The sequence below is a fragment of the Trichosurus vulpecula genome, chromosome 1, assembly GCF_011100635.1.
Source record: "Trichosurus vulpecula isolate mTriVul1 chromosome 1, mTriVul1.pri, whole genome shotgun sequence".
In the NCBI taxonomy this organism is placed as follows: Eukaryota; Metazoa; Chordata; class Mammalia; order Diprotodontia; family Phalangeridae; genus Trichosurus; species Trichosurus vulpecula.
This window is the reverse complement of record NC_050573.1, coordinates 523,884,711-523,910,627: the sequence shown is the minus strand read 5'-3', so window position 1 is coordinate 523,910,627 and position 25,917 is coordinate 523,884,711. Positions and strand designations below refer to the sequence as shown.

The 25,917-nt window shown below is 36.9% G+C and overlaps 1 protein-coding gene across 2 annotated transcripts in view; it reads right to left on the bottom strand.

Moving 5' to 3' along the window:
• Nucleotides 1-25,917, bottom strand: part of RNF216 (ring finger protein 216) — a 192,808-nt gene that overhangs the window by 129,103 nt on the left and 37,788 nt on the right. For both annotated transcript variants that reach the window (XM_036741200.1, XM_036741201.1), the window contains exon 2: nucleotides 3,065-3,202. In XM_036741200.1, coding sequence (XP_036597095.1) covers nucleotides 3,065-3,131 — 67 coding nt within the window. In that variant the 5' untranslated portion in view covers nucleotides 3,132-3,202. The remainder of the gene's footprint in view (nucleotides 1-3,064; nucleotides 3,203-25,917) is intronic.

Here is a 25,917-nt window from a genome sequence, read left to right as displayed (position 1 = left end):
CAATAGTTCATGATATCAGATATTACATTTTGTCCTATTTTTTCCAATTATTTGCTATTGTTCTAATATTTCTTATTGTCTCATAGAATCATTAATTCCTGTTTGGTCCATTTTAGTTTTTAAGGAGCCCATTTCTTGGGTTAGTTTTATCACTTTCTCATCTAAGCTGGTCAGAGATACCTACAGGCTTTTCCTGTTTCTGGCCCTTCTGGGAAGTTCCAGGCTTGCTTGTCCATACTAGTATTAGTTTTTACTGGTGATTCCCCTTCCTATAGCTAACTTTTTGTGGATTTCTTGGACATCAGAAGTCATTTGCTGTAGGGTCATCATTGCTTTTTTTTAATCATTATTCAGTCTGGTGCAAATCTCTGGTATTAGATAGAATAGCTGTGGGGAAGTTGAGTAGTCTGCCTTTGTTCAGGAAGCCATCTTCATCTTAGCTGGACCAATCTACCACTTACTAGCTATCTGCAGAGCCTTGTACATCATCCCTTGGAACTTCACTGTCACAATCTATGCAATAAGAAATTAATATCTGCCCTACCAATTACACAGAGTTGTTATGAGATTAAATGAAATGATGGATAAATGGATTTGGAAATGCAAAAATGCTATGTAAACATAAGCTATGATTTTAACTTTGTTTGGGGCAATATAAAAGGAATATGGGGTAAATTCAGTCTCCAGTTCATAAAATTCTTAAAAAGTGCAACATTCCAATCTAATATTAAAAATACCTCCTCAGGAAGAAAAAAAATATTTATATATTGCTGAAAATATCCACTAATTTTATCATTTAACAATATAATGTCTATTTAATACTTTGAATTACCTAATTTTTACCAATATAAAAATCAGGTTTTAACTTCAGCCACCTGAAGTGTTACTTTAGTTACTTGCCTTTAAGTAACTACCTTTTCAAAATTTATCATCACTAAATTAAAAGCAATTAAAATTATCCATTTTCCTTTTAAATACAACTTTAGAAAGTCTCTTCTACATATATACCTAAAGCAAAAGGCAATTACACAAATGGGATGAATAAATGTGATGATTGTCTTTTATCTGTTCTAAATATAATAGGTATTCAACTTCAATTAACATTTTTTATTGCTGGGCAAAATAGAAATAAGTTATTTTCTTACATTCTATTTCTCACACACGAATATTGTGAGGCAGCTGGTAGGAAGCAGAGCAGAGAGAACGTGGGCCCAGAGTCAGGAAGACAAGTTAAAATCTGCCCTCAGATACTTACTAGCTGTGTGACCTTAGGCAAGTCATTTAACTTCTGACTCATATTCTTCAACTGTAAAATGGAGAAAATAATAGTCTCTACCTCTCAGGGTTGATATGAGGACGAAATTAGAAAGTATTTGTAAAAGTAAAAAGCACAGTGCCTAGCATACTATAGTAGTAGATCTGCATGCGTCTAGGCACATAAGTTTAGACTAGCAGAGGATGTTAAGCTGTAGTACAAAAGTAAAAATGAAATAATTCTTGCCTTATTCCATAGAGAGTAACCAGATAAATAAATAAAATGTTAATTTGAGGAAAGACTTAATAGGTGTGTAAAGGAAAGGAAATGCTTCACTGCCCTATAGGGGCACGGAAGAGAACAACTCTAGAAGGTAGAGAGGAGACAGTGCCTTTCAAACTTGGAAGGGGGAGAAGGGTACAGAAGAGAGAGACAGCAGACAGGAATACTGAGAGGGTGAGGAGCCAAGAGAGTGCATTTTACCTGGAATTTAGGGCAGTAATGTGAAATAAGGCTGGAAGAGAGGATATAAGCCAGGGTGTGGTAAAAAATTTTAAACACTAGACAGATATTCTATGATTCTATTCCAACACTTAGTTTAGATATTCCATGATTTTATGAAAAAAAGTTTCTAAAAATGTCAGTTAGTCTGGAGGTCACAATCTTAAAGACCTGACCCCAAACACTACTGTGAATTTGAGTAATGACATTCTGAAAATTTGGAAATGAAGAACAAGTCACAACAAAAATTTAGTATGTTAAAACTTTTAAACTACATTTGGCAACCACTTTAGAATACTAATGAAAAACTAAAATCTATTTGTTTCTGAACTGGTCATTTTCACACCTTGCAAAATTTGAAATGTTTGTAAAATCAACAAAGAAAAACCAATAAAAAAGGCATGGGCATAAAATGTACCTGAAAAAAAAACTATTACCCCGCCTCACAGAATGTTTATACAGGCAACAAAATGAATATATTCAGTATTCTTTCCTATTCACAGGTATAGATTGTTTCTTCAAGTCTAACATAAAGTTTAAATTATGATTTAACAGCAAAAGTTCATATATATATTTATACAAATTATCATTATTAATTTTAAAAGAAATGCCCATATTGATCAATTTGTAGAATTATATACTTTCCAGAAAAGTTGGCTATAGATTTCTATAAAGCAAATACTAATTACTTCATTATAAATCCAAACCAAATTTTTCCCCAAAGAAAAATTCCCAAACTGATGTTTGTTAAGAAAACAATTAATACAATGAGAAAGTCAAAGGTATGTTTTATACCAGCACTTTCTACAGTTTACTGACAGATTAGATCGAGCCTGCTCCACTAGTGTCTTCTCACTAGCTACCTAACCTTGGACAAATTATCCAACTTCCTGTGGTTTCAGCTTTAAAACAGGGATTATAAAACACTATCTACCTTGTAGTTTTATAAGGAAACTTCTTTGTAAACTATAAATTCCCATGAAAAATTATTATTATTATTCCTTTTAATTTTATTCCTTTGCTCTTAATTCTTCATCTGTAGTCTACTACTTCCCACATTCACAATCCCTTTTTTTGTCATTGTGTATGAAATAGATATGATTCATTGCTATATGCCATTAACAATCTAGTCTGAAAATTCCTTAAGGATGGGGGCTCTTCCTTTTAAAAAACTGTGTTAGTGCCTATTTATCAATTCTCTAAGTTCTAAATATTACAAAATGTGTAACAACAAATCTTCTGTAACAGAATATTAGGCTGAAGGAAAATAGAAGGGAAAGAGAAATAATAAGAAGCCAAATAACTTACCTTTCCCCCTGTGACCATGAAAGCTGTTCAAGTGAATCACCTCTTCATTGCCACCTCCCTCTGCCATTTTAAAACACAGATCTGCACATATACGGACCAGCCAGTGCCTAAGTATTGCAATGAAGTACCCAGAACGATCTGGAAAATAAGGCAAAGGAAGAAAAAGCACTTAGTGTTTGCAATTTTGACTCATCCCAGGTAATTTCTCAAGCACTAATGATTCTCAAAATCTTTTAATGAACAGTATCAGCTATAAAAAATGAGAAGTTGAAAGTGAGAGAAATAATTATTAGTAACTAATGATCTGGGGAAGATTCAGAGTTACTCCTTCTCTCTATCCTGACTTCAAGACTTCACTCTCTGAAGGTCCAGCTAAGCTTCTCTTCTACCAGAGCCCACTCAACCTTAAAAGGAATCTCTAGTCTTAGGTGAATTCCATTCAATTAAGCTTAGATGGAGACGGATCCTTTTGTCTAGACTGCCCAAAGACTGGAGTAGGGATGGGGAACCTGTGGCCTTCTAGGTCCTCAGGTGTGGCCTTTTGACTGAGTCCAAATTTTATAGAACAAGTCCTTTTATTAAGGGGATTTGTTCTGTGAGGTTTGGATTCAGTCAAAGGGCTGCACTTGAGGACCTAGAGGGCCACAGGTTCCCCACCCCTGGGAGGATAGTATCTCTATCCAAGAGTCACTTGATATCTCTCTTGGTCTCTCATTAGAGTAAACTCACTGCTTGTGAAGTCCACCTCTGATTAAACTGTTAACCAATTAGTCAATTGCTGTTTGATGGAACACATCTTGTCGAAAGGTCTAACATAAATAGCCAGGGGTCTCTTTGAAAGGATGAGAGAATAAGAAGCCTTTTATTTTTTTTTTTTGTCAATCATATGATGTCCTTGATTGATAAAATTGTTTATAATTTACCCAAAAACTGTCAAAAAATTTTTAATCACCACAAAAGCTTCCCATTCTGCTTCCCCACCCCCACAACATTTACCACTCCATTTTCCCTAGTAAAATGCTACACTGCATATGTATTAAAGTCAGCACTTAAATGGGAACCAGCCTCAAAATTTAGGAGACCTCTTTTTTTAGACTTTAAGGAGAGAAAAACAAAACAAAGGGGAAAAAAGAGAAGATAGTACATAGCTATATAGTACTGGTTCTAGTATTTCTTGGACCACCTATAGAGCATATCTCTCAAGTTCAAGAAGGGCCTAGGACAAAACCCCTAGGTATCATCCCATTGTTTCCTACACCAAGTTCACCACTTTTCAAATTATCATCAAATTATCAACAGCCCTGCTACACCAGTCACAGCAACGCAACTGCTGAGACCTGTAACAATCTGATACTGAAATCACAGGACTTCAAGGATGGAAAGAGTCTTAGAAGTCATCCTGATTTTAAGCCTTAAATTCCTTTAAAAATTTATTAAATACCTCCCTCATCTCTTTTTTAAACAGCTCTTCACAACCTGTTCCCTTCCTGCTTTTTATACTTCATTCCTCTCATGCATTCCACCATCCAGCTACAATGGCCACTTGTTTATTTTTCAAACATAACACTCTGGTCTAGCCTTCCCAATCTATGTCTATGGATTATACTTCCTCATCACCTCTGCCTCTTGATTGCTTTAGGTCAAATTTTACCTTTTAAAAAGGAACTCTTGCCTCATACCCTTAGCTGCCATCTCTCTCTCAGATAGACAAACAGATAGATAACATCTTATACCTAGTTATTTATATGTTGTTACTCTCATTAAAATGTGAGCTCCTAGAGGGCAGGAACAGGTTTTGCTTTTCACTATATCTTCAGTGTTGAGCTCAGTGCCTGGCATGTAGTAAGCACTTACTAATAAATGAATATTGTCTGACATCTGCTCCAATTCTCACAGAACAGTCCCCAACTCCCAAGTGTGGTTTCTCTTCTAGTTCTTTTCTTAAGCTGGACCAAACACTGCTGGCATTCAACCAATAATACTAAAATATTATCAGCTGTTCTTGGCAATACATAACAGTGACCTAGTGATCCCACCACTGGGAATATTTCCCAAGGAAATAATTCAAAAGAAAAAAATCTCATTTGTACAAAGATGCTTATAGCCGTGCATCTAATAATAGCCAAACTCCAACCTTTAATGCCCAAGGACTGGGTGAAAACTAAAATAACCAGCGACTTTAAAGTAATGGAATATTACATTACCATTGCTTCTGTGCATGAAGGTGAGCTCTAATTTTCTCAAATGGGCCCTACCTCCACCAACACAGTTTATGTTTTTCAGCTGAGGAGATAGTTTCTGAGGGTTGCTGTGACTGATAAAGGCATCTTGGTCAATCTGGTGATGGACCTCTCCAGCCTTAGCTACATTAACTTTCCTAAAACAGACTGTTTCCTCTGTCCCCAGGGACCCCAGGGAAGCTTTCTGGCTGGGCAAGACCTGCCAAGGTTTATGCTCCTCTGGCATTAAGAAGCCTTTCAGAACCTAGGGTCAGTTCCATACCACAATAAGGCATTAGTGTAAAATTTAAGCAGAAGATATTTCCTGAAAAACAAATGTGGAAAAAAATGGCAAAGTACATGGGAAAATGAAAAAGTATACAAAGTAATCCAAACTGGTAGATACGGTGATGGATACAAATGCAATACACACTGTATAAAAAGTATGTTTGCAGTGTCCTAAGGATAGGAGTTGTTTCTTTTGCTGTTATATAAATACATTAAAAAATCATCAGTTATTCTCAGCCACAACTGGCTTACTTATCACACTTATTCTGTAACAATGAAAAGAAAAAAAATATTTCTTTTCAAATCACAAGAAACAAGAAAATATGCTCAATGGGCAGCCCCTCAACTGTCAACAACCTAAGAAAACCTTAGCAAAAACCCAAGTCAAGGGGCAGCTAGGTGGCGCGGTGAGTAGAGCACCGGCCCTGGAGTCAGGAGGACCTGAATTCAAATCCGGCCTCAGACACTTGACACACGTACTAGCTGTGTGACCTTGGGCAAGTCACTTAATCTCAATTGCCCTGCCTTCCCCCCTGCAAAAAGAAAGAAAGAAAGAAAGAAAGAAAGAAAGAAAGAAAGAAAGAAAGAAAGAAAGAAAGAAAGAAAGAAAGAAAGAAAGAAAGAAAGAAAAACATGGAAGCATTCAGAGAACCAAAAAGGGGGGCAGGGGAAACACGAGGGAAGGAGTGTCATCCTTGGACTTGTGAACACTAAGAAAATGAAAAACTCATGTAACTTTTTTGTTGGGGACATTCTAATCACTTTTACTAGTATTTCACTATAAAGTTAACAAAAGCAAGCTGTTAACAATGGCAAGTGTATTCATGTTGAACTAAAGAAAAAATGTGTACTCTGAGTATTTCCAATTCTCTAAGCTTCAGCATAAGGAAGACATGAGACACAACCAGCAAAAGGGACAACTCAGCTTTTCAAGAGCCAAGAACAGAAACGGTATACTAAAGAGATTTAATTTTTTAAGTACTTGATCTCTCTCACAGTTGAATTGCTTCATACCTTGTGAATACTTACTGAATCCTCAAGCTATTCTCTTGAAAATATATTTTATAAAATCCTCCTGAATCCCATAAAGCCACATTCTAAAGATTAAGTGACTTTACACTTTAATTTCCATCGATACTGGCCACTAGGTAATGCAGTGGATAGAACATTGGGCCTGGAGTCAGGAAGACCTAAGTTCAAATGCAGTGTCAGGCACTTCTGTTTTCTTCAGTTTCCTTAAATCTAAATTAAGGACAATAATAGCACCCACCTCACAGTGCTTGAGAAGAATAAATGAGGTAATATTTGTAAAGCACTTAGCAGAGTGCCTGGCACATAAGAAGTGTTTAATAAATGCTTGTTCCTATGCCCAAAGTTCTATAAAACTGTGCTTACCCTTTGACCCAGCAATACCACATCTAAGGCTACATCCCAAAGAGGAAAAGGACCCACATGTACAAAAATATTTATAGCAGCTCTTTTTGTGGTGGCCAAGAACTGGAAACTGAGGGGATGCCCATCAATTGGGGAATGGCTGAACAAGCTGTGGTATATGAATGGAATGGAATACTATTGTGCTTTAAGAAATGATGAAGAGGTGGACTTCAGAAAAACCTGTAAAGACTTATATAAACTGATGCTGAGTGAAGTGAGCAGAACCAGGAGAACACTGTACATAGTGACAGCCACAGTGTGCAATGACTGATTTTGATAGACTTAGCTCTTCTCAGCAATTCAAGAACCTAAAACAATTCCAGAAGACTCATGATGGAAAATGCCATGCACATCCACAGAAAGAACTATGGAGTCTGAATGGAGAGTGAAGCAGATCTTCTTTTTTTTGTTTTGTTTTATGTTTTTCTTTCTCATTGTTACTTCCATTCATTCTAATTCTTCTATACAACATGACTAATGTGAAAATGTTTAATAGAAATGTGTATGTGGAGCCTGTATTGGATTGCAAGCCACCTTGGGGAGGGGGAAAAAATTAAAACTTATAGAAGTTTATGTTGAAAACTAAAAATAAATAAACATAAAAAAAAGTTTGTTCTCCCTCTGCAACTCTCTTTCCTAGGAGAATGCTAGGTAAATGCTAGAATGCTATACAAATGGTGTAATCCATACTCGTTATCTGTGGTTTACACATTCACTAATAAAATTTTTTGTTTTATTTTTAACCATAAAAATCAATATTTGCAGAGCTTTTCTTGTCATTTGTAGACATGCACAGAATAGTGAAAAAACGTAAATTGTCTTGCTGAAGGTGAAGGCCACACTCTGCCTTCTTGTTTCAGCTCTCATACTATAAATGTCCTTTTCACATTTATGCCATTCACAAATATGCCATCTTTTTCACATTTTTCTGGGGTTTTTTATTGGTGATTTTGCTGTTTAAAATGGCCTCGAAGTACAGCGAAGTGCTGTCTAGTGTTCCCTAAGCACAAGAAGGCTGTGATGTGCCATATAGGAAAAATACGTGTGTTGGATAAGCTTTGTTCAGGCATTACTGTTGGCCATGAATTCACTATTAATGAATCAACAAGGTTCATCCAGAAAAAGGTAGAGGAAATTCCTGAATCTGTATATGAAACCACGCTGGAAAGTGCTAAAGTTAATGTTGTAACCAGAAGCCTGCAGAAAAGTTAACCCTGTATTTCTCCAAGGAGCAATAGCTCAGTGTTTGCTTTTCAGTATTTGAGGTGAATTTATAAAACATAAGTACCACAGATCAACTGTCCATCCTTATCCAAATTTCAAAGTTATATAATTTAAACTTGTACTTGAATGAGGCTTTTAATTGCAAAAGCCATAAATATCACAAACTTTAAAATATTTAGCTCTGACAAGGTCATATGAATGAGTTTTCAAACCTAAGAACCTGGTCTTATGTTAAATTTACCAACTTATATATTTAAAAGGAATTGCAATTTCACTCTTGAAAGTTAAACATAAATCCTAGAATAAGTCACTTATTAGAAAGAAAAAAAAATGACCTTACTCCAAATACAATTCTTCAGACAGTGTATTTTCAGATCTTCTCCCCTCCAAAAATTAATAAATAAACCAATTCTGAGTTTCTATACTATTTTGGTTCCAAGCTTTTTCTGCCAAGGACTATCTTGGTATCTAACTACAGTAAATTTCAGTCTGCCTTCAATTTTCTGTATTAAAGGATACTTACGCCTTTTATGACACAGATATGATGTTATTTCACTTTCAAAAGATGCTGGAATATAATTAAATATTGCTTCCTACACAGTTGGATTCCAATCTGCATGTGAATAATTTGTAAATCATATTACATAAAATTATGGTCAAAAGGATGTTTTTATAATATCTATGCTATAAGGCAGTGAGTTCTACAGCAGAATCTTTAAATAACACAAGACTTCAGTGTATTTATCCAGATCCTTGTTCTTCCCACTCTAAAATACTACCTTTCCTATTCTACTCTTATCATATATTTTCTTTATCTTCTACTTACTATTAGCCATTTCCTGACATAATCACTCCAAATATTCCATTTGGAACCTTCAGAAGGATTTATTGCATAGGTCTGGAATATACGCCATCCTTGTTTAGCATGTTAACATCTCTGATTTCCTTCAAAGCTCTATTCAAAACCACCTACTGAGACTTCCCCCCCCCCCTTATCTTCTAGTATCTCACAAATGAAATTATCTTCTCTGTATTTTATAAATACTTAAACAGGGCTTGCTATCTCCTTGAGAATGTAAACTCTTTGATAGGTGGGCATTCAACTGATCTTGCATGGATTTAGACCTTCATTTCACTTCTAGGCCAACTCTCTTTCCCCTCCTCCCGGTTTCCAGTACTTTTTTCCAATAGATTATAAATTCCTTAAGTGCAAGGACAGACTCCTTTGCTTTACATTCGTGTTGTTGTTTTAGTCGTTTTTCAGTCACATCTGACTCTTCATGACCCCTTTTGGGGTCATCTTTCTTGGCAAAGATATTGGAGGGGTTTGCCATTTCCTTTTCCAGCTCTGAGTCCTGATTTAAACTCAGGTCTTCCCAACTCCAAGTCCACTGTGCCTAGCTGCCCTTATTTAACAAATGTTTGCTTTTTCTCTATCCTGAGGGCAGGGACTTGTCTTGCAAAGTATCTAACACAAAGAAGGCACTAAATAAACATTTGTAGGCTTACAGATGGGCCACTAGGTTTTGAGGGAAGAAATAGTTAATGTTTATTTTCTTTATCATAGATCCTGGTAAATTTATTTACGCTGACATGGCATTTAGACTTTTTTCAAAAGTTGCTACTGCAGTGGATTATTTTGTTTTTTAAAAATAAATTTGTATTGATTGGTTTATTTCTTTATTCGTTTATTATTCATTTGCATCACTTATTGTTCCCACCATATTTCTTTCATGCCTCTCTCCTAGAAAGTCTTATAATAAAAAAGAAAAAACAAGCAAGTAGTGAAATAAAAGGTTCAGCAAACCTAATAAAATTTAGAAAAAGATAACATTGTATGAACTATTCCTGGACGGTAGCTAGTAAGTGCAGTGGATAAGAGCACTGAGCCTAGAGTCAGGAAGACACATCTTCATGAGTTCAAATCTGAACTCAGACACTTACTAGCTGTATGACCCTGGGCACATCACTTAACCCTGTTTGCTTCACTTCCCTCATCTGTAAAATGAACTGGGGAAGGAAATGGCAAACCACTCTACTATCTTTGCCAAGAAACACCAAATGGGGTCACAAACAGTCAGACACCACTGAACAATAACAGGCTTACAGATACAAATTTCTGCCTATCTGGTTACACTCTGGCAAGTAGCTAGCAAATCCCAGTTTCCTACATCCCTAATCTCTGAATAACCACAGCCTGCCTACACAAAAATCCTTTTCTCTTGTAACCTCTCCCTTTTATCCAGATCCAGATCAACCCCTACTCCTCCCTCAGGCTCTGTCCTCCTCTGCAGAATCCTTCCTGGGCTTCATTCAATTTAATAAACATTCAGAATCTTTTATCCTCTTACCATCTAATACTGAAATCTGGCTTTTCTCTAAAGCTAGCCTCTTTGGTCACCTAGTGGATGGGTGAAGAGTACGTGTGAGACGTGTCCCAGAAAAACGTCCTAGACTGAAGCTTTGGATCATTTCAAACTGCATGTCTAGTAGGCATCTAAAACTCAACATACCTAAAACTGAATTCATTATCTATCCCCTTGAGCCCTCCCCAACTCTGAAATTTCTTTATTACTGTTGAAGGTACCACCATCCTCCCAGTTTCTCAGGCTGGAAACTTAGGTGTCATACTTCACTCCTCAAAATTTCTCACTTCCTCAGGTGCAAGCTGTTACAGAGCCCGGACAATTTCATCATGCAACATTCTTGACCGCGTACTTCTTTCTCTCCTCTGACATTGCTATCACCTTGGTACAGGCCTTCACCTCACACCTAGACTACTTCATTAGCCTGGCTGGTGGGTTCTGCCTATCTCAGGTTATCTGCCCACTCCAATCCATCCTCCAGTCACCAAAGTGATTTTCTTAAAGCACAGGTTCAACCAAGTAACCATACCTAGCCAACTCCTTACTCAATAAACTCCCCTGGACTCCCTATTGCCTCCAGGATCAAAGATAAAATCCTCTTTCTAGAGATCTGGCTCTGGTATTTTCTTTGTCTGAAATGCTCTTCCTTGTCATCTGCCTACTGCCTTTCATAGCTTCCTTTAAGGCCCAACTAAAATCATATCTTTAACTGGAAGCCTTTCCCAAGCCCTCTTCATTGCCTTCTCTTTATTAAGTAATTCCTATTTATCCTGTATATAGCTTGTTTGTATGTATCTGTTTGCATGTTTTCTCCAACATTAGATTTTTAAGCTCCTTGACAGGAGATGTCTTCTGCCTTTCTTTATATCCCTAGAGCTTAACACAGTGCCTGACACATAGTAGGCACTTACTAAATGCTTAATAATAATGATGCCCGAATAATCAGAAACTTGTGCAAGTAAGGAACTCTGTTCACAAATAGTCTTACATCATTCTCAGGGGCCTTTATTTCCTTATTACTTCTTTAATCCTCAGTTCCCTAAGTCAGGGAACTGAGCTAGAAAGAGCTTTGAAGGTGAGATTAACTAGCCTCCAAAGGAGCAAAGGAAGGAAGAAAAGTCTAAACCAATTCATATGGGCTGCTACTAACAAGGTTGTATGTGGGAAGGGGCTCAGAGGCTACATGTAAAGAGGGGCCCAGCAGCAATAGGCTCACATATTTTGCATCCTGCTAGTGAAATATAAAGTTCTTTGAGGTCAGGGACTTTATAATATTTGTATTTGTACTCCAGTACTTAGCAGTGTCTGGTACACAGTAGGAGCTTAACGAGGAAAATGAGATTCACAGGCATCAGAATAGTACTAACCTGATAATCCACAATACAAAGACAATACGGATAAAAATGCAAGTTGTGGCAGACATGTGGTCGGATAGACAATCCACTGATTTAGCCTCCTGGACAGGACCTATAACTAGTTAATCAAAAGTGCCCAGCATGGGATAGTAGGAAGAATTTGGGCTTGATTACATTTGGGCAATCCCTCATCATTTTCACTCTTGGTTTGTTTGGGGGGGGGGGGGGGCAGGGCAATTGGGGTTAAGCCCAAGGTCACACAGCTAGTAAGTGTGTCAAGTGTCTGAGGCCATATTTGAACTCAGGTCCTCCTGATTCCAGGGCTGGTGCTCTACTCACTGCACCACCTAGCTGCCCCACCTCATTACTTTCAATGATCCTAAGCTGTTCACTGATGCAAAATTATCAGTAAGTTATAAAGAGCTACAAATAAGGGAGTCCACCACCCCAAGAGAATCAGAACTGCTAGTGATTGAAGGACAACAGCTCTACCTAATAAAATAACAATATATTGCCAATGAAGAAGTATGTGCAAGAAGCATAAGACAAAAACATAAAGAAATACTGGTTTAAGAATAAAAACTGAAATTAAAAAAAAAGAAACTAAATCAAAGTTATTAATTTTCAAAAAATTTTAAAAACAAAAATTATTAATTTTCATGACTAAATGGATTAAGTCTATTTTTTAAAAAGGGCAAAATGTTTAACACAATGAAGTGAAAAACACAATTCAACAATGTTTTCTAAAATAAACTCATTAACATCAAAAGATGTACACAAATTTGATCTGGAGAGGGAGAATGATATTTTATCATGTTAATAATTAGCTCAAAAAAATAATTAGCTCAAAATGCTAGCTTTGCAAGGATATTAGACAAATTCAAATTAGGAAAAATCTACAGATAAACAAGAAAATTGTATCATGCTTAAAGACATGGACAATTGCCTATCAGTCTTAAAATATGTACATTAAATGTACAGTACTTAAATATACAAAGACTATCACCAGTTTTCAAGAACAATAGAAAAACTAGTAATATATTTCAGTACTCCCACTTTCAGAATTTAAGAAACCATACTCTGCTACTTTGATGAATCTTTAATCTCAACAATGTGGCTCTTCACTCTTATGGTACAGCCTGCAATCTATTCATGCTTTCTCAACAAGGGAGATTCTTATAAACCCAATATACTGGAATACACCCAATATACTGGAAGATCTTCCTCTAGATTTCCCGATGCTGAGGAAGCACATCAATTATTCCTCAATGTCACCATATCTCCTTTTGAAGGCAAAGACCCCTCTGATGAATTCTTTTATCCTGATACTCCCGCTAACCCAGAATTGTACAGTATGCCATAGTCTTCTCAAGCTATGAGCAATCAACTTCTGGCAAGCCATGATAAATAAGGAAAAAATAAACAAGAAAAATTAAGACATGAACAATATATTGAAGAAATTAGAAGGAAATTACGGAAAAGGCAGGGAATATATCTTTCCAAATATGCAAACAACAGTGTCATAAACTGATCTTATCACAGAATAAAGGCAAAATTTTTAAATGTTATATCTACCAACCGCAGAGCATTAAAACCATAAGTCAAAAAAAAAGACACAGGTCTAAATATTAATTAAGATTATTTTTAAATGAATTCTCGGGTCAAAGAATTACAGAAAGAGCAGGTGTCAGAGAAAGCAAATATTCTATCAAATTTATGGGTTGCAGCCATTTATGGAAAGCTGTACTGAGATAAATTCATAATGATAGTGCCGAAACCTCATGTTAGCAAGAAAAATGAAAATCAAAGAACTGAGTACACACTTAAAGAAATTAGAAAATAAAAATATGACAAAACATAAAAATCACCAAGGAACCGATGAAAAAAAATTTAACTGGTTAGTAAAACCAAGTACTGTTTAAAAAAAAAATTACTTCAACTGATAAACTGACAAACTTTGATAAACTGACAAATCTGAGAAAAAATGCACAATGTAACATAAGTTAAATGAAATTATTAAAATTAAGAATGAGAAAGGATACCAAGAAATGTAAAAAGAGAAACAACTGTCAGATTATATATAGCTTTATGCTAACAAAATTAGGATTTTTTAAAAATGTCTTTTAGTATCTAGAAAATTCCAAAATACTCCAAGAAAATAAGAAATAAACAGTCTCAGAAGTGAAAAATCAGGCCATTAATGAGCCTGTAAAGAAAAAGGAACAAGACACATTTATAAGTGAATTATAAACCTTCAAAGGAAAAGTAATCTTCATACTGCATATCACACAGACTATTTCAAAAAACTGAAAAGTATTCTAACCAATTTTAAGAAAGGAATATGGTTTTTATTGCCAAGCAACGTACTGGGGGACAGTACCAGGCAATTAAAACAAAACAACCAAAAAAACCCAAAACCCCCACTATATCTCTAAGCCTGTATTAGGTGAAATAAGAGATAAATTCAAGAAGCTATTAAAACCTAAAAGGAAAAACTGAAGACACTGTAGTCTTCAAATCCTCACTTTCTGCAAACTCCAGCAATTATACCCTATTAATGAAATAGATGACAAAAATCCACAAAGAACTAAATGGCTATTTCAAATGCTTTTGAAAAGGAGATGGGTTATACTTACCCTGGAGTTCTGAAAAGTCCTTTTAGTTTGAAGGTGCGATCCAATAGCAGACAAATAATAAATACCCGGGGTAACTTTTAAAAGGTAGTTATCTACTATAACTGTCATAAACAAATGCATTCTCCTACAGTATTTAACAAAATCTGTAAATACATTTTGGGACCTACACACAGTAGTTGCAACAGTAAGAACCACAGCAGGGAAGCTGGAGCAAGAAAACCCCTAAGCAAGGTAACAAACAGTAGTGCCATAGTAGAAGACACCTGAAACAGCTATGGAAGACTGGCAGAAAGGGACTGAAGATTACATCCTCATACTAAAAAGGACATTTCAACATAATATTGCCCAGTAAAGGCAACCAAACAGGGAGGAAAAACAAAACAAAACATGTGAAAAGATATCTGGAATAAAAAGGATTTCAAAATTCTAGATTCCCTTAATTTGCAATAGAAAGCAAAAGTCAAATGATTAAAGCAACATTAGAAATCAAAGAACCCCAAAGAACAAAATATACAACTCAACAGCAATCAACACTTTACTAGAGACTTAAGAATTAATAAATTTAAAAAAGAATTAATAAAGCAGAGATGAAAGAGACCTCTCCCCTTCCTTCCACCCAAAGGAGGATAAAGAAATTTTCTAGTCATCTATACAACCACAAGAAGTCTAATATAATGAAAACACAAGTTAGATTAAGAAAAAAATAAATACCTTTCTGTAACCAGAATGGCCTTTGTTTTCTTTGAATGACTCAGCTTACCTCATTGAGCCTCTGGACACTGGCTTGCTCTTCCGGGGCAGGAAGCCCAAAGAGCATTCCAGAAAGCAGACAACTTCCTGTGTGATGAGTCATGGGGCTGGCTGAGGGGAGGTGTTAGCTCCAGAACCTGGTCTACACTAGGGGGAGGGGCCAACTCAAGAACCAATCGGCCCTGGTCATTCAGGCGGCACTTGATGATGTCAAAAAACCCTATAAGAGGGGAGAGGTCAGCTTGAAGCTCTCTTTCCTTTTCCGGTTGGTGTGGGAGCAAGCGGCAAGCAAGCGTGACTCTGGGCCAGCCCTTGCTCTCCGGCCGAGCCGAGACGTTGGTAACTATGAATTGTATTGGGTCTGTTTGTTGATATTTGTAACTTGTTTGTATTTTGGTTTTGAGGTTCCGGGTGCTGGTTTGTTTTTTCCCCCGAACTAAATGAATGTTTTGAACCTCAGGGTTTTTTCCCTGAAGTAAGTCAATGAATCTGTATTTGGTCTGTCTCTTGATGCTTGTCTGTATGCTCCCTTGAACTAACTGAATGCTAACTGAATGCTGGCCTTTTCCCCTGAACTAAATGAATGTTGTCTGTATGCTAAGTGAATGCTGGATTAAAGTAAGCTGGTCAACCCCTTCACCGTGCTTTTCTTGTTTAAGCAGATAAAAAGAACCTGTGCTTTCCCGGCAGCCTCCTGGGTCCCGGCAGCCCCCTGGGTGCCAGCTGTGGGGGAGGGCTCTTACACCCCCACCGAAGCTGCTAGCTGGGTTGTTAAAACACTTTCAAATTGTAATATAACAAACACTACAATTCACAAGAGAGGTAAACAAAATTAAAGCTTCTCTGCAAAACTGCAAAGTGGTGGGGCCAGTTAAGATCCATAAAATACTAGTTCAAATGCTTCATCAATTTCATGAATTACCAGTAAAGAATTTTACCAAGTTCCTCTCAGATACAAGGCCTGATTCCATTTTTCTCAACATAAAATCCAAAATATCTATTATCAAAAGTTAAGAACATCAGCAATCACACCACATTTTGGCCAATTTACATGCAGTTTTTTTTTTGTACTTCATACACAGCATTCAAAGTTCATATTACTAAAGAAAAATCTATAAACAATGTATTGGCTGAGGAACAAAAAAGGTGTGACAAAAGGAGATAGTTTTAAAAATATATAAAGGTATTTTAAAAATTTATCAACTAGTATTTATTGAACAAATTGTCCCAAAATGGCATGACATTTATTCTTCCTATTGTTTACAAAGCTAAGACTCAGTTCTGCACCCATAGCTTATTCTATCAAAACAGAGCGAAGTACATTGTAAAACAACAAAGTATTTGATGCCCATGAGGAAAACTGTGCTCTATTTAAAACAAGCTACCAAGATAATAATGCCAATAATAGGGGGATATTTTAAGCCTAAAATAGATCTCACCAGACTTAAATACATAATAATTTCTCCTAAATCACAATTATGTCTAGGTTCCAAATTTAAAAGGGAATTCAATAAAACATATATACATCAAGCTATATGGTTCCATCAGAAACACATTAGACAGCTCTTTCATCTCATTAACTCTTTCTCCATTGATATCAAAATGCTATTTGAACTCAGTAAGTGTAAATTCTTCATGTATGCAAAGAAAAGACTAAGTTTCAAGTCTTTAAGCCTGAATCCTACCAACAGATGAAGGAAGTATCTTGGGTTCTTCCTATAAGACACATTAAGAACAAAGCTATAAAAAAAGAATATTGTGCTTGAATGTTAAAAGACTTACTGGCAGCCTGAAATTAAGGCTGAATGGAGGAAAAAAACGTTTAAAGCAAATTACACCTATACAATTCTAGCATTAACGTACACACACCCTATTGGAATTGTAAAATGAGTTGTAATAGATTTGGAAAGTATCACAACAAAAACCCATATAATGTTAATGGAAACAGAATGGTCATCACTCTAAGTAAGGCAGATATAGAAAGATTAACACTTCTTTGCCAAAAAACAAACAAACAAAAAAAAAACAACAGATGGCAAGTTCGCCATGGCTGACAACAGGATAGGATTTGAAGCTACTTTTTATTTTGTGTAACAAAGCAATAAGAAATACTTTGTGAGACAGTGAATTATTCACACTTGGAGTCATCATGATAAACAACTGAAAAATGACCACTGTGAAAATATTACAACATGCACCAATATCTGTCTCATTAGATAAGAGGGCAGAGAAACGATACAAAAAACTGCGAAAACAATACCTTTCAAAATTAAATCAATACATACTTTAATACCCAGTAACATCAATGCAAAAGTGAACACAGAAAAGGATGGAAAAAAATCCATTGAAAAATACAGCTCAGAATTTTTACAGAAAAGAGGACTATATAGAAGCCTTGCATTTATATATGATGAGGGGCAGCTAGGTGGCACGGTGAGCAGAGCACCAGCTTTGGAGTCAGGAGGACTCGAATTCAAATCCAGCATCAGACACTTGAAACACTAGCTGTGTGACCTTCGGCAAGCCACTTAACCCCAATTGCCTTGCCTTCCCCCTCCAAAAAAACCCAACAACAACAAAAAATATATATGATGAATATTTTCTTCATATGTCATGTAAATAGGCATGGCAAGGAATGAATAATTAAAGACAATCAAATTAATTACATTTCAAATGACAAGAAGTGACTGGTTAGATAGAACAATGAAATCAATACTAATGACTACCTTCAGGATCAAACGTAAACTCTTCTGTTTAGCGTTTAAAGCCCTCCTTAAACTGTCCCCAACCCCTATTTCCAGCTTCATTGTGCTTCCCTTCTTCAAACTAGATTCTAGCCAAATTGGACTTCTCTCTGTTCCTCAGAAACTTAACTTTATATCCTGTCTCCCTGTGTGGGTTGGATAATTGTGAAGACTTCACAGGATATGTCTAATGGAGAGGTTTTGGGATTTGGCCTTGTAATTTGGGGAAGGCATGCCCTTCCCTCTCTCTCTCAGATGTTAGAAGATAATGAACTTCCTGTGAGCTATTTGTCCTCTGCTCCAGGAAGGGTCCCTCCTTCCCCCATCCCATTTCTCCTCCTAGACTTTCAGACGCCACCTTGGCAGCTGAGTTCTGATAGGGAAAAACCTGAATGAACCGGATCAATCTTGGTCCTCTGTGTAGTTTTCGCGCCTAGATTGTAAGCCCGTCTCTCAGCCAATGGTGAGAAGGGATAGAGGTGGGTGGGAATCTTCTTCATTAAGACTAAATTAAGGAAGGTTCTCTTTTACCTCGCCTCCTCCCTTATGGAGGTGTGCCCAAGTCTTGCAAGGTTTGTATAATAAATTTACTTTGTTTCTCTTAAAGATGTCTCTTCTATTATTTAAAAATTCTGCCCCATACATCCCTGGCTTTGCACTGGCCTTCTCCTTTTACTGGAATACTCTTCCTCCTCAATTCCACCTAACAGAATTGGTCTCTCCTTTAATGATATAGTGCAAGGACCACCTGGAAGAAATTCTTTCCTAATCCCCCAACTCTTAACATCCTTCCTCTTTAACTGCCTGGTATTTGCTCTGTATTTCTTTGTGTGTGTGCTCTTTATATTTATCCTATTTATGTTTATATACATATACATATTTGCTGTTCTCCTTTAGAATGTAAGCTCCTTGTGAAAAGGAAGTGTTTCAATTCTTGGTATTTATTTGCCCAGTGCCTAGAATAGTACAGTAATGCACTATTATTGAAGCTTTCTTAGGTAGGGCAGGGACACAGTCAGATTAAGGAAGATTTGGGAAATGTGTGGAGGATGAATTGGTGAGGGGAAAAGGGAGCGGTACTACAATACTTCCTCTTCCTTACCTCTATGGTAGAGGGAACCCTACTTCTTTCCTGAGGCTAGGCCTTACCTTTTCCTTTGATTCCATCCCCTCCCTCCCTCTACAGTATCTCACCCCCACAAACATTGTGATTTGCTACAGAATGGAGTAGTGTACGTGGCACTGGATTTGTAGTCAGATGAACTGGGTTCAAATCCTAGGTCTGCTACTTCTCTACTACTTAAATAATGCCTTTGAATAAGTCACTCAATCTCAATTTCTTCATATGTAAAATGAACGTGATGAGTAAGATTATCTCTAAAATTTCTTCCTGCTCTAAATCCTATGTTCTTCGATTTCTCTTTCCCATAGGAAGAAAATGGCTAGGTTGCTGAATTTTTAAAAACCTTTCACTTGAATTTTCTATCCCATCTACCCCCGCTATTTCTATCCCGTCACTACCTAACTTCTTGGAAAAAGTTGTCTACACCTACTGTACACTTCCTTAGAACTCACACTCTTCGAAGATCTCCTGCAACATTCTGCCCCTAACATTATACTGAAAATACTGTTTCAAAAGGTCAATGACTTGCTAAGTCAGTAAATTCAATGTGTTTTTTTTCCTGAGTCCTCCTCTTGACTCTGAAGCTTCTGACACTGCTGACCTCATGCTTCTACCACTAAAATACTATGTTGGTGTTTCATCATAGCAAGAAGGTAACCCTGCAGTTCTCAAAAGCTATGTCAGCAGAACAGCAAGCTTTGGCAGTTCTAAGGAAGAAAAAGACCCACTGATGGACTATGACTATTATCTAAGGACCACCCAGCTAAATCCAGACAGACTCATCATGAGGTTGGCAGTAAAGGGATGAATTTTTGATTCAACGCTCCTGTCAAAGACTATACTAGGTTATAGGGGAATAAACATGTTATTTATTATGAAAGAATAATGAAAGGATAGAAAAATGGAAATAAATATCTTTGTGCGAACTTTTCCTATCAATGAAAAGGGAACCACCATATTCACAATCTACCATTACTGTTCCTGATATACTAGATGAAGATGAGTAAATGGCACTGAATAAAGATGGGAAAAACAGGTGGCTATATCAAGTATATACAAAGAGGAAGTCCATGCTAGAGGCAACACAATTTTAAGGGAAGAGGAGTTGAGTTTCAAAATACCTGACAAATTGGAGGGAATGGGAGAGAGGAGAGGAAGTCGCTATTTAATAACCAAAAAAAGAGCAAGAACATACAACCAATGTCCATATTTCTGTCTCTATAAAGTCTTTACAAAAATAATTTGTGCAGATATCTATCAAAGACTACATCTTTATGGTTATACAAATGAGTGAAAGGCACAGAGAATACAAGATCCCAGTGTAGTTACTGCTTGACTACAAAAATACACCTGATTGTTTTTTTGTTTTGTTTTGGGGGCAGGGCAATTGGGGTTAAGTGACTTGCCCAAGGTCACACAGCTAGTACATGTGTCAGGTGCCTGAGGCTGCATTTGAACTCGGGTCCTCCTGATTCCAGGGCCAGTGCTCTGCTCACTGCGCCACCTAGCTGCCCTTATACACCTGATTTTGTAGAACAAAACAGCACCTTAGTGGTATATAAATGTAAGAGATTATTACTGTACTATCAAAAGCAATGAATATAAACAGACATGGCAAATCGTTATGAACTAATACAAAATGAAGAAGAATCAGGAAAATAACATACAATGACTACAACAATGTAAGTTGAAAGGACAAAAGGAAACAATACCAACTTAAAGTCTTTCCTGAAGAGATTTCCCATGTATGTAACAGATATTCAATGACCCTCTGATTACTGATATAAAGAATGGAATAAAACAGTAAGCTATATACTCACCAAAAGTGTCTATGCAGTGTATGAAGCCTAGGTCTGAATTTTGTTTCTGCCATATACTACTCCTAAGCGGCCAAATCATTTCCTTTATCTGGCCCTAAACCTCCTCATCTGTAAAGTGAGAGAGCTAAAGTAGATGACTTCTAAATATATGATTCTATGTCTCGTACAGAGAAGGATTCCCTATAGATGATGAGAACCTTCAGATGTTATTGTTTAGGTATGCCATTACCAACTGCATCAAACACTGGAACACTTCAGAACTTCCTAAGTAAGATTCATTATTACCTAAAAGAGTTCAGCCTAACTACACAGGGAAAATTAGGTGAATGAATACGCCCATTTCCAGACTAGGTTATACAGCTGAATGAGTAAGTCACAGTGGTGTCTATCTTTATCATGGAAATTGCCTGTGGACAATGAAGTGGGTCCAGAAGTGAATAGGAGAAAGAGAACACACAAGACTGCTTTGGGGAAACTGTATGATTATTTTAGTGATCCCAAGCTTCCCCCAGAAACAAAGGGCAATCAATATTTTTCCAGAGATGCTGTAAGGCTATGAGTCATGGAATACAAGTCTCCAAAGAACTAAAGTTGCAGGCTGCCCCAAGGAAAACAAAAAGACACATATATGGTAGGCATGAGCAGGCTGTATAACCTACAAAGAACTGTGTAGAGCAGTAGCATAAAGTTGTCATCACAAAGATATATGACCAGAAGAGGATACAAACTCTCCTCATTGTTTGCCAAACCCAACTCCTCCATTCCCATTTACATGCCACTGACTGGACTAACTAATACACATTTATACTATCTAATCTCAAATAAGCCTTTTATTCTTCCCAAACTGTCTATCCCATTCCCCTAAAAGCTGTTTTAAACCTTTTCTTCTTTCTTTAAACTTCCTATGCCATCCTTTTCCCTCATAGGCGATCTGCCTCATACTCAACAGAAACAGAAGCCATGATTTGAAACTCATTCTTATCCTCTACTATGTATCTCAAAGCCCCTTGACATTATTCCTAATTCCATCCTTTACTTCAATCTCTGATGAAGACTTAGCCCTTCTCCTGACAAAGGCCAAACCCTGGAAATACTGACCTTTGATCCCATCCTTTCCCCTCTCAGCCTGCCTTCTAGATTCACACTCCCCCCTGCCACTCCCCCCCAACATAATTTCTAATCTTCAGTCTCTCATTTACTGGCTCTTTCCCAGCTGCTTAGTAACATGATTATCAGATTTATCCTATTCCTAAAAAACTCTCACTTACATGTCTTCTCCCTTTCAAGGCCAAACTCCTATAAAATTGCTATCTTTACCCAATGCCTCCGCCTCACCTCCCACTCACTTTAAGGCCTTCTATTCTAACTTCCTACTCCACTGTAAAATTGCTCCCTCCAAGGTCATCAATAATCTCTTTATTGCTAAATTCAATGGCCCCTTTTAGTACTCATTCTACTTAAACTCTCTGCACCATCTGATACTAAAGGCCATCCTCCTTGTCCTAGATGCTTCTCACCTCCTTGGTATTTTTTTTTTCCATGATGCTGTTTTTCCTGTTTCTCTGTCTGGTTGAATGATCTCTTTTTGGTCTCATCCATGTGTTGTCCCGTATGTAGGACTATACTTTAGGGCTCTGTCCTGGGCCCTTTTTTTCCCCACTCATTACTCTTCAGATCAACGGTACTTAACTTGAGCTCTGAAAGCTTCTTTAAAAAAAAATTTATATATATATATATGGAGAGAGAGATAGATAGATATATACACACACACATATATATAATATATATGTTATATATAACATATAATATATATGTTATATATATACACACACATATATGTACACACATATATATAAAATTTTAATAACTACATTCCAATAATTGATTTCATTTGCCCTTTGTTTTTTATTTTATGCATGCAAAAATATTATTCTGAGAAGGGGTCATTAGATTTCCACCAGACTGCCAGGAGTCCATGATACACACACACACACACACACACACGCACACACACACACACACACACACACAAAAGAGTTAAGAATTTCACTAGTGATTAGAGAAATGCAAAGTAAAACAACTCTGAGGTATACCACCTCATACCTATCAGATTGGCTAATATGATGAGAAAAGGAAAACGATAAATGTTGGAGATGATGTGGGAAAATTGGGTAAACACTCCATATAAAACATACAAGATATGAACATGTGCCACTAGATATAAAAGGTAGAGAGAAGTTGAAACTTGTAACTTTGGAGAGATAAGATCACATGGATAAGATCACAAAGCTATCAAAGTATCAAATTATGCCAAAGACAAACTGCCTATTTCAATGTTGCATGCCTAAATTTGTTGATCTTTTACTGATACGTGTTTAAAGATATAGATTTTCCCTTAAGTGCTGCTTTGGCCAAATCCAACAAATTTTGGGGTACTGTCTCATTGCTGTCATTATCTTTAATGAAATTACTGTTTCTATGATTTGTTATTTGACCCACTCATTCTTTGGGATTAGCTTATTTAATTCTAATTAATTTTTAATCTGTTTTTCAAAGGCCCTTTATTGAATACAATTTATTGCATTATGGTCCAGAAAAGGTACATTTAATATTTCTGCTTTTCAACATTTGTTCATGAGATTTTTATGCCCTAATACATCTTTGTGAAGGTACCACGCACAATTGAGATTTAGTTACACTCCTTTCTACTTCTAGTCACTATTCTTTCATATCTGACTTTTCTAAAATCCTATTCATCTCCCTAACTTCCTTGTTATATTATGGTTAGATTTATCTAGATCCAAGAGAAGTATATTGAAGTTCTGCCACCTCCCCAGTATAGTCACTCATTTAACTTTTCATTCAAGAATTTGGATACTGGCCCTGAATCAATGAACTGCAGCAGTTACCAGACTTCTCAACCCACAAACACCAAAGACAACAGAGAAGGTTAGTGGGAAAAGCTGTGGGAGTGGAAGGAGTTTGCAGTTCAGCCACCGGCCTGGAGGCAGCAGAGGTGGGGCAGCTACCAAACTACAGCTGCAGTTGCTTCCTGCCCCAGGCCCACCTGGTGGGAGGAATTAAATGGCAGATCAGAGCAGGAGTGAAGAGCCTACTGAAGATCTAAGTCCAGTCCGGGTTGGGGATTCTTGGGGAAGGAGTGCTGGTGTGGCAGAGCTGGCGCATCCCCCCAAGCCTGGAACATAGAACTCTTTACTCTACAAGCTGAAAAACTCAAGGGTCAAGCAAGTTGGCTGGGAACATGGCCAGGCAGTGAAAACACACCCAAGTTCAGTCTCAGACTTTGGAATCTTTCTTTGGTGACAAAGAAGACCAAAACATACAGCCAGAAGAAGTCAACAAAGTCAAAGAGCCTACAACAAAAGGCTCCAAGAAAAACATGAACTGGCCTCAGGCCATGGAAGAGCTCAAAAAGGATTTGGAAAAGCAAGTTAGAGAAGCAGAGGAAAAATTGGGAAGAGAAATGAGAATGATGCGAGAAAACCATGAAAAACAAGTCAATGACTTGCTAAAGGAGAACCAAAAAAATACTGAAAAATATACTGAAGAAAACAACACCTTAAAAAACAGACTATCTCAAATGGCAAAAGAGCTCCAAAAAGCCAATGAGGAGAAGAATTCCTTGAAACGCAGAACTAGCCAAATGGAAAAGGAGGTCCAAAAGACCACTGAAGAAAATACTACCTTAAAAATTAGACTGGAGCAAGTGGAAGCTAGTGACTTGATGAGAAATCAAGATATTATAAAACAGAACCAAAGGAATGAAAAAGTGGAAGACAATGTGAAATATCTCCTTGGAAAAACCACTGACCTGGAAAATAGATCCAGGAGAGATAATTTAAAAATTATTGGACCACCTGAAAGCCATAATCAAAAAAAGAGCCTAGATACCATCTTTCAAGAAATTATCAAGGAGAACTGCCACAGGGCAAAATAGAAATTGAAAGAATCCACCGATCGCCTCCTGAAATAGATCCCAAGAAGAAATCTCCTAGGAATATTGTCGCCAAATTCCAGAGCTCCCAGATCAAGGAGAAAATATTGCAAGCAGCCAGAAAGAAACAATTGGTGTATTGTGGAAACACAATCAGAATAACCCAAGATCTAGCAGCTTCTACATTAAGAGATCGCAGGGATTGGAATATGATATTCCAGAGGTCAATGAAGCTAGGATTAAAACCAAGAATCACCTACCCAGCAAAACTGAGTATCATGCTCCAAGGCAAAATATGCACTTTCAATAAAAGAGAGGACTTTCAAGCTTTCTCAGTGAAAAGACCAGAGCTGAATAGAAAATTTGACTTTCAAACACAAGAATCAAGAGAAGCATGAAAAGGTAATCAAGAAAAAGAATTTGCAAGGGACTTACTAAAGTTGAACTGTTTTGTTGACATTCCTACATGGAAAGATGATGTGTATGATTCATGAGACCTCAGTATTAGGGTAGCTGAAGGGAATATGCATATATATGTATATATATGTATATGTGTATATATGAGTATGTATGTGTGTGTATGTGTATATATATATACATATACACACACAAATATATATATAAAGAGAGAGAGAGCAGGCACAGGGTGAGTTGAAGATGAAGGGAAGATATCTAAAAGAAATAAAATCAAATTAAGGGATGAGAGAGGAATATATTGAGAGAGGGAGATAGGGAGAGATAGAATGGGGTAAATTATCTCACATAAAAGTGGCAAGAAAAAGCAGTTCTGCAGGAAGAGAAGAAAAGGCAGATGAGGGGGAATGAGTGAATCTTGCCCTCATCAGATTTAACCTGAGGAGGGAATACCAAACATACTCAATGGGTATCTTACCCCACAGGAAAAAAGGAAGAAGAAGATTAAAAAAGGGGGGGAATGAT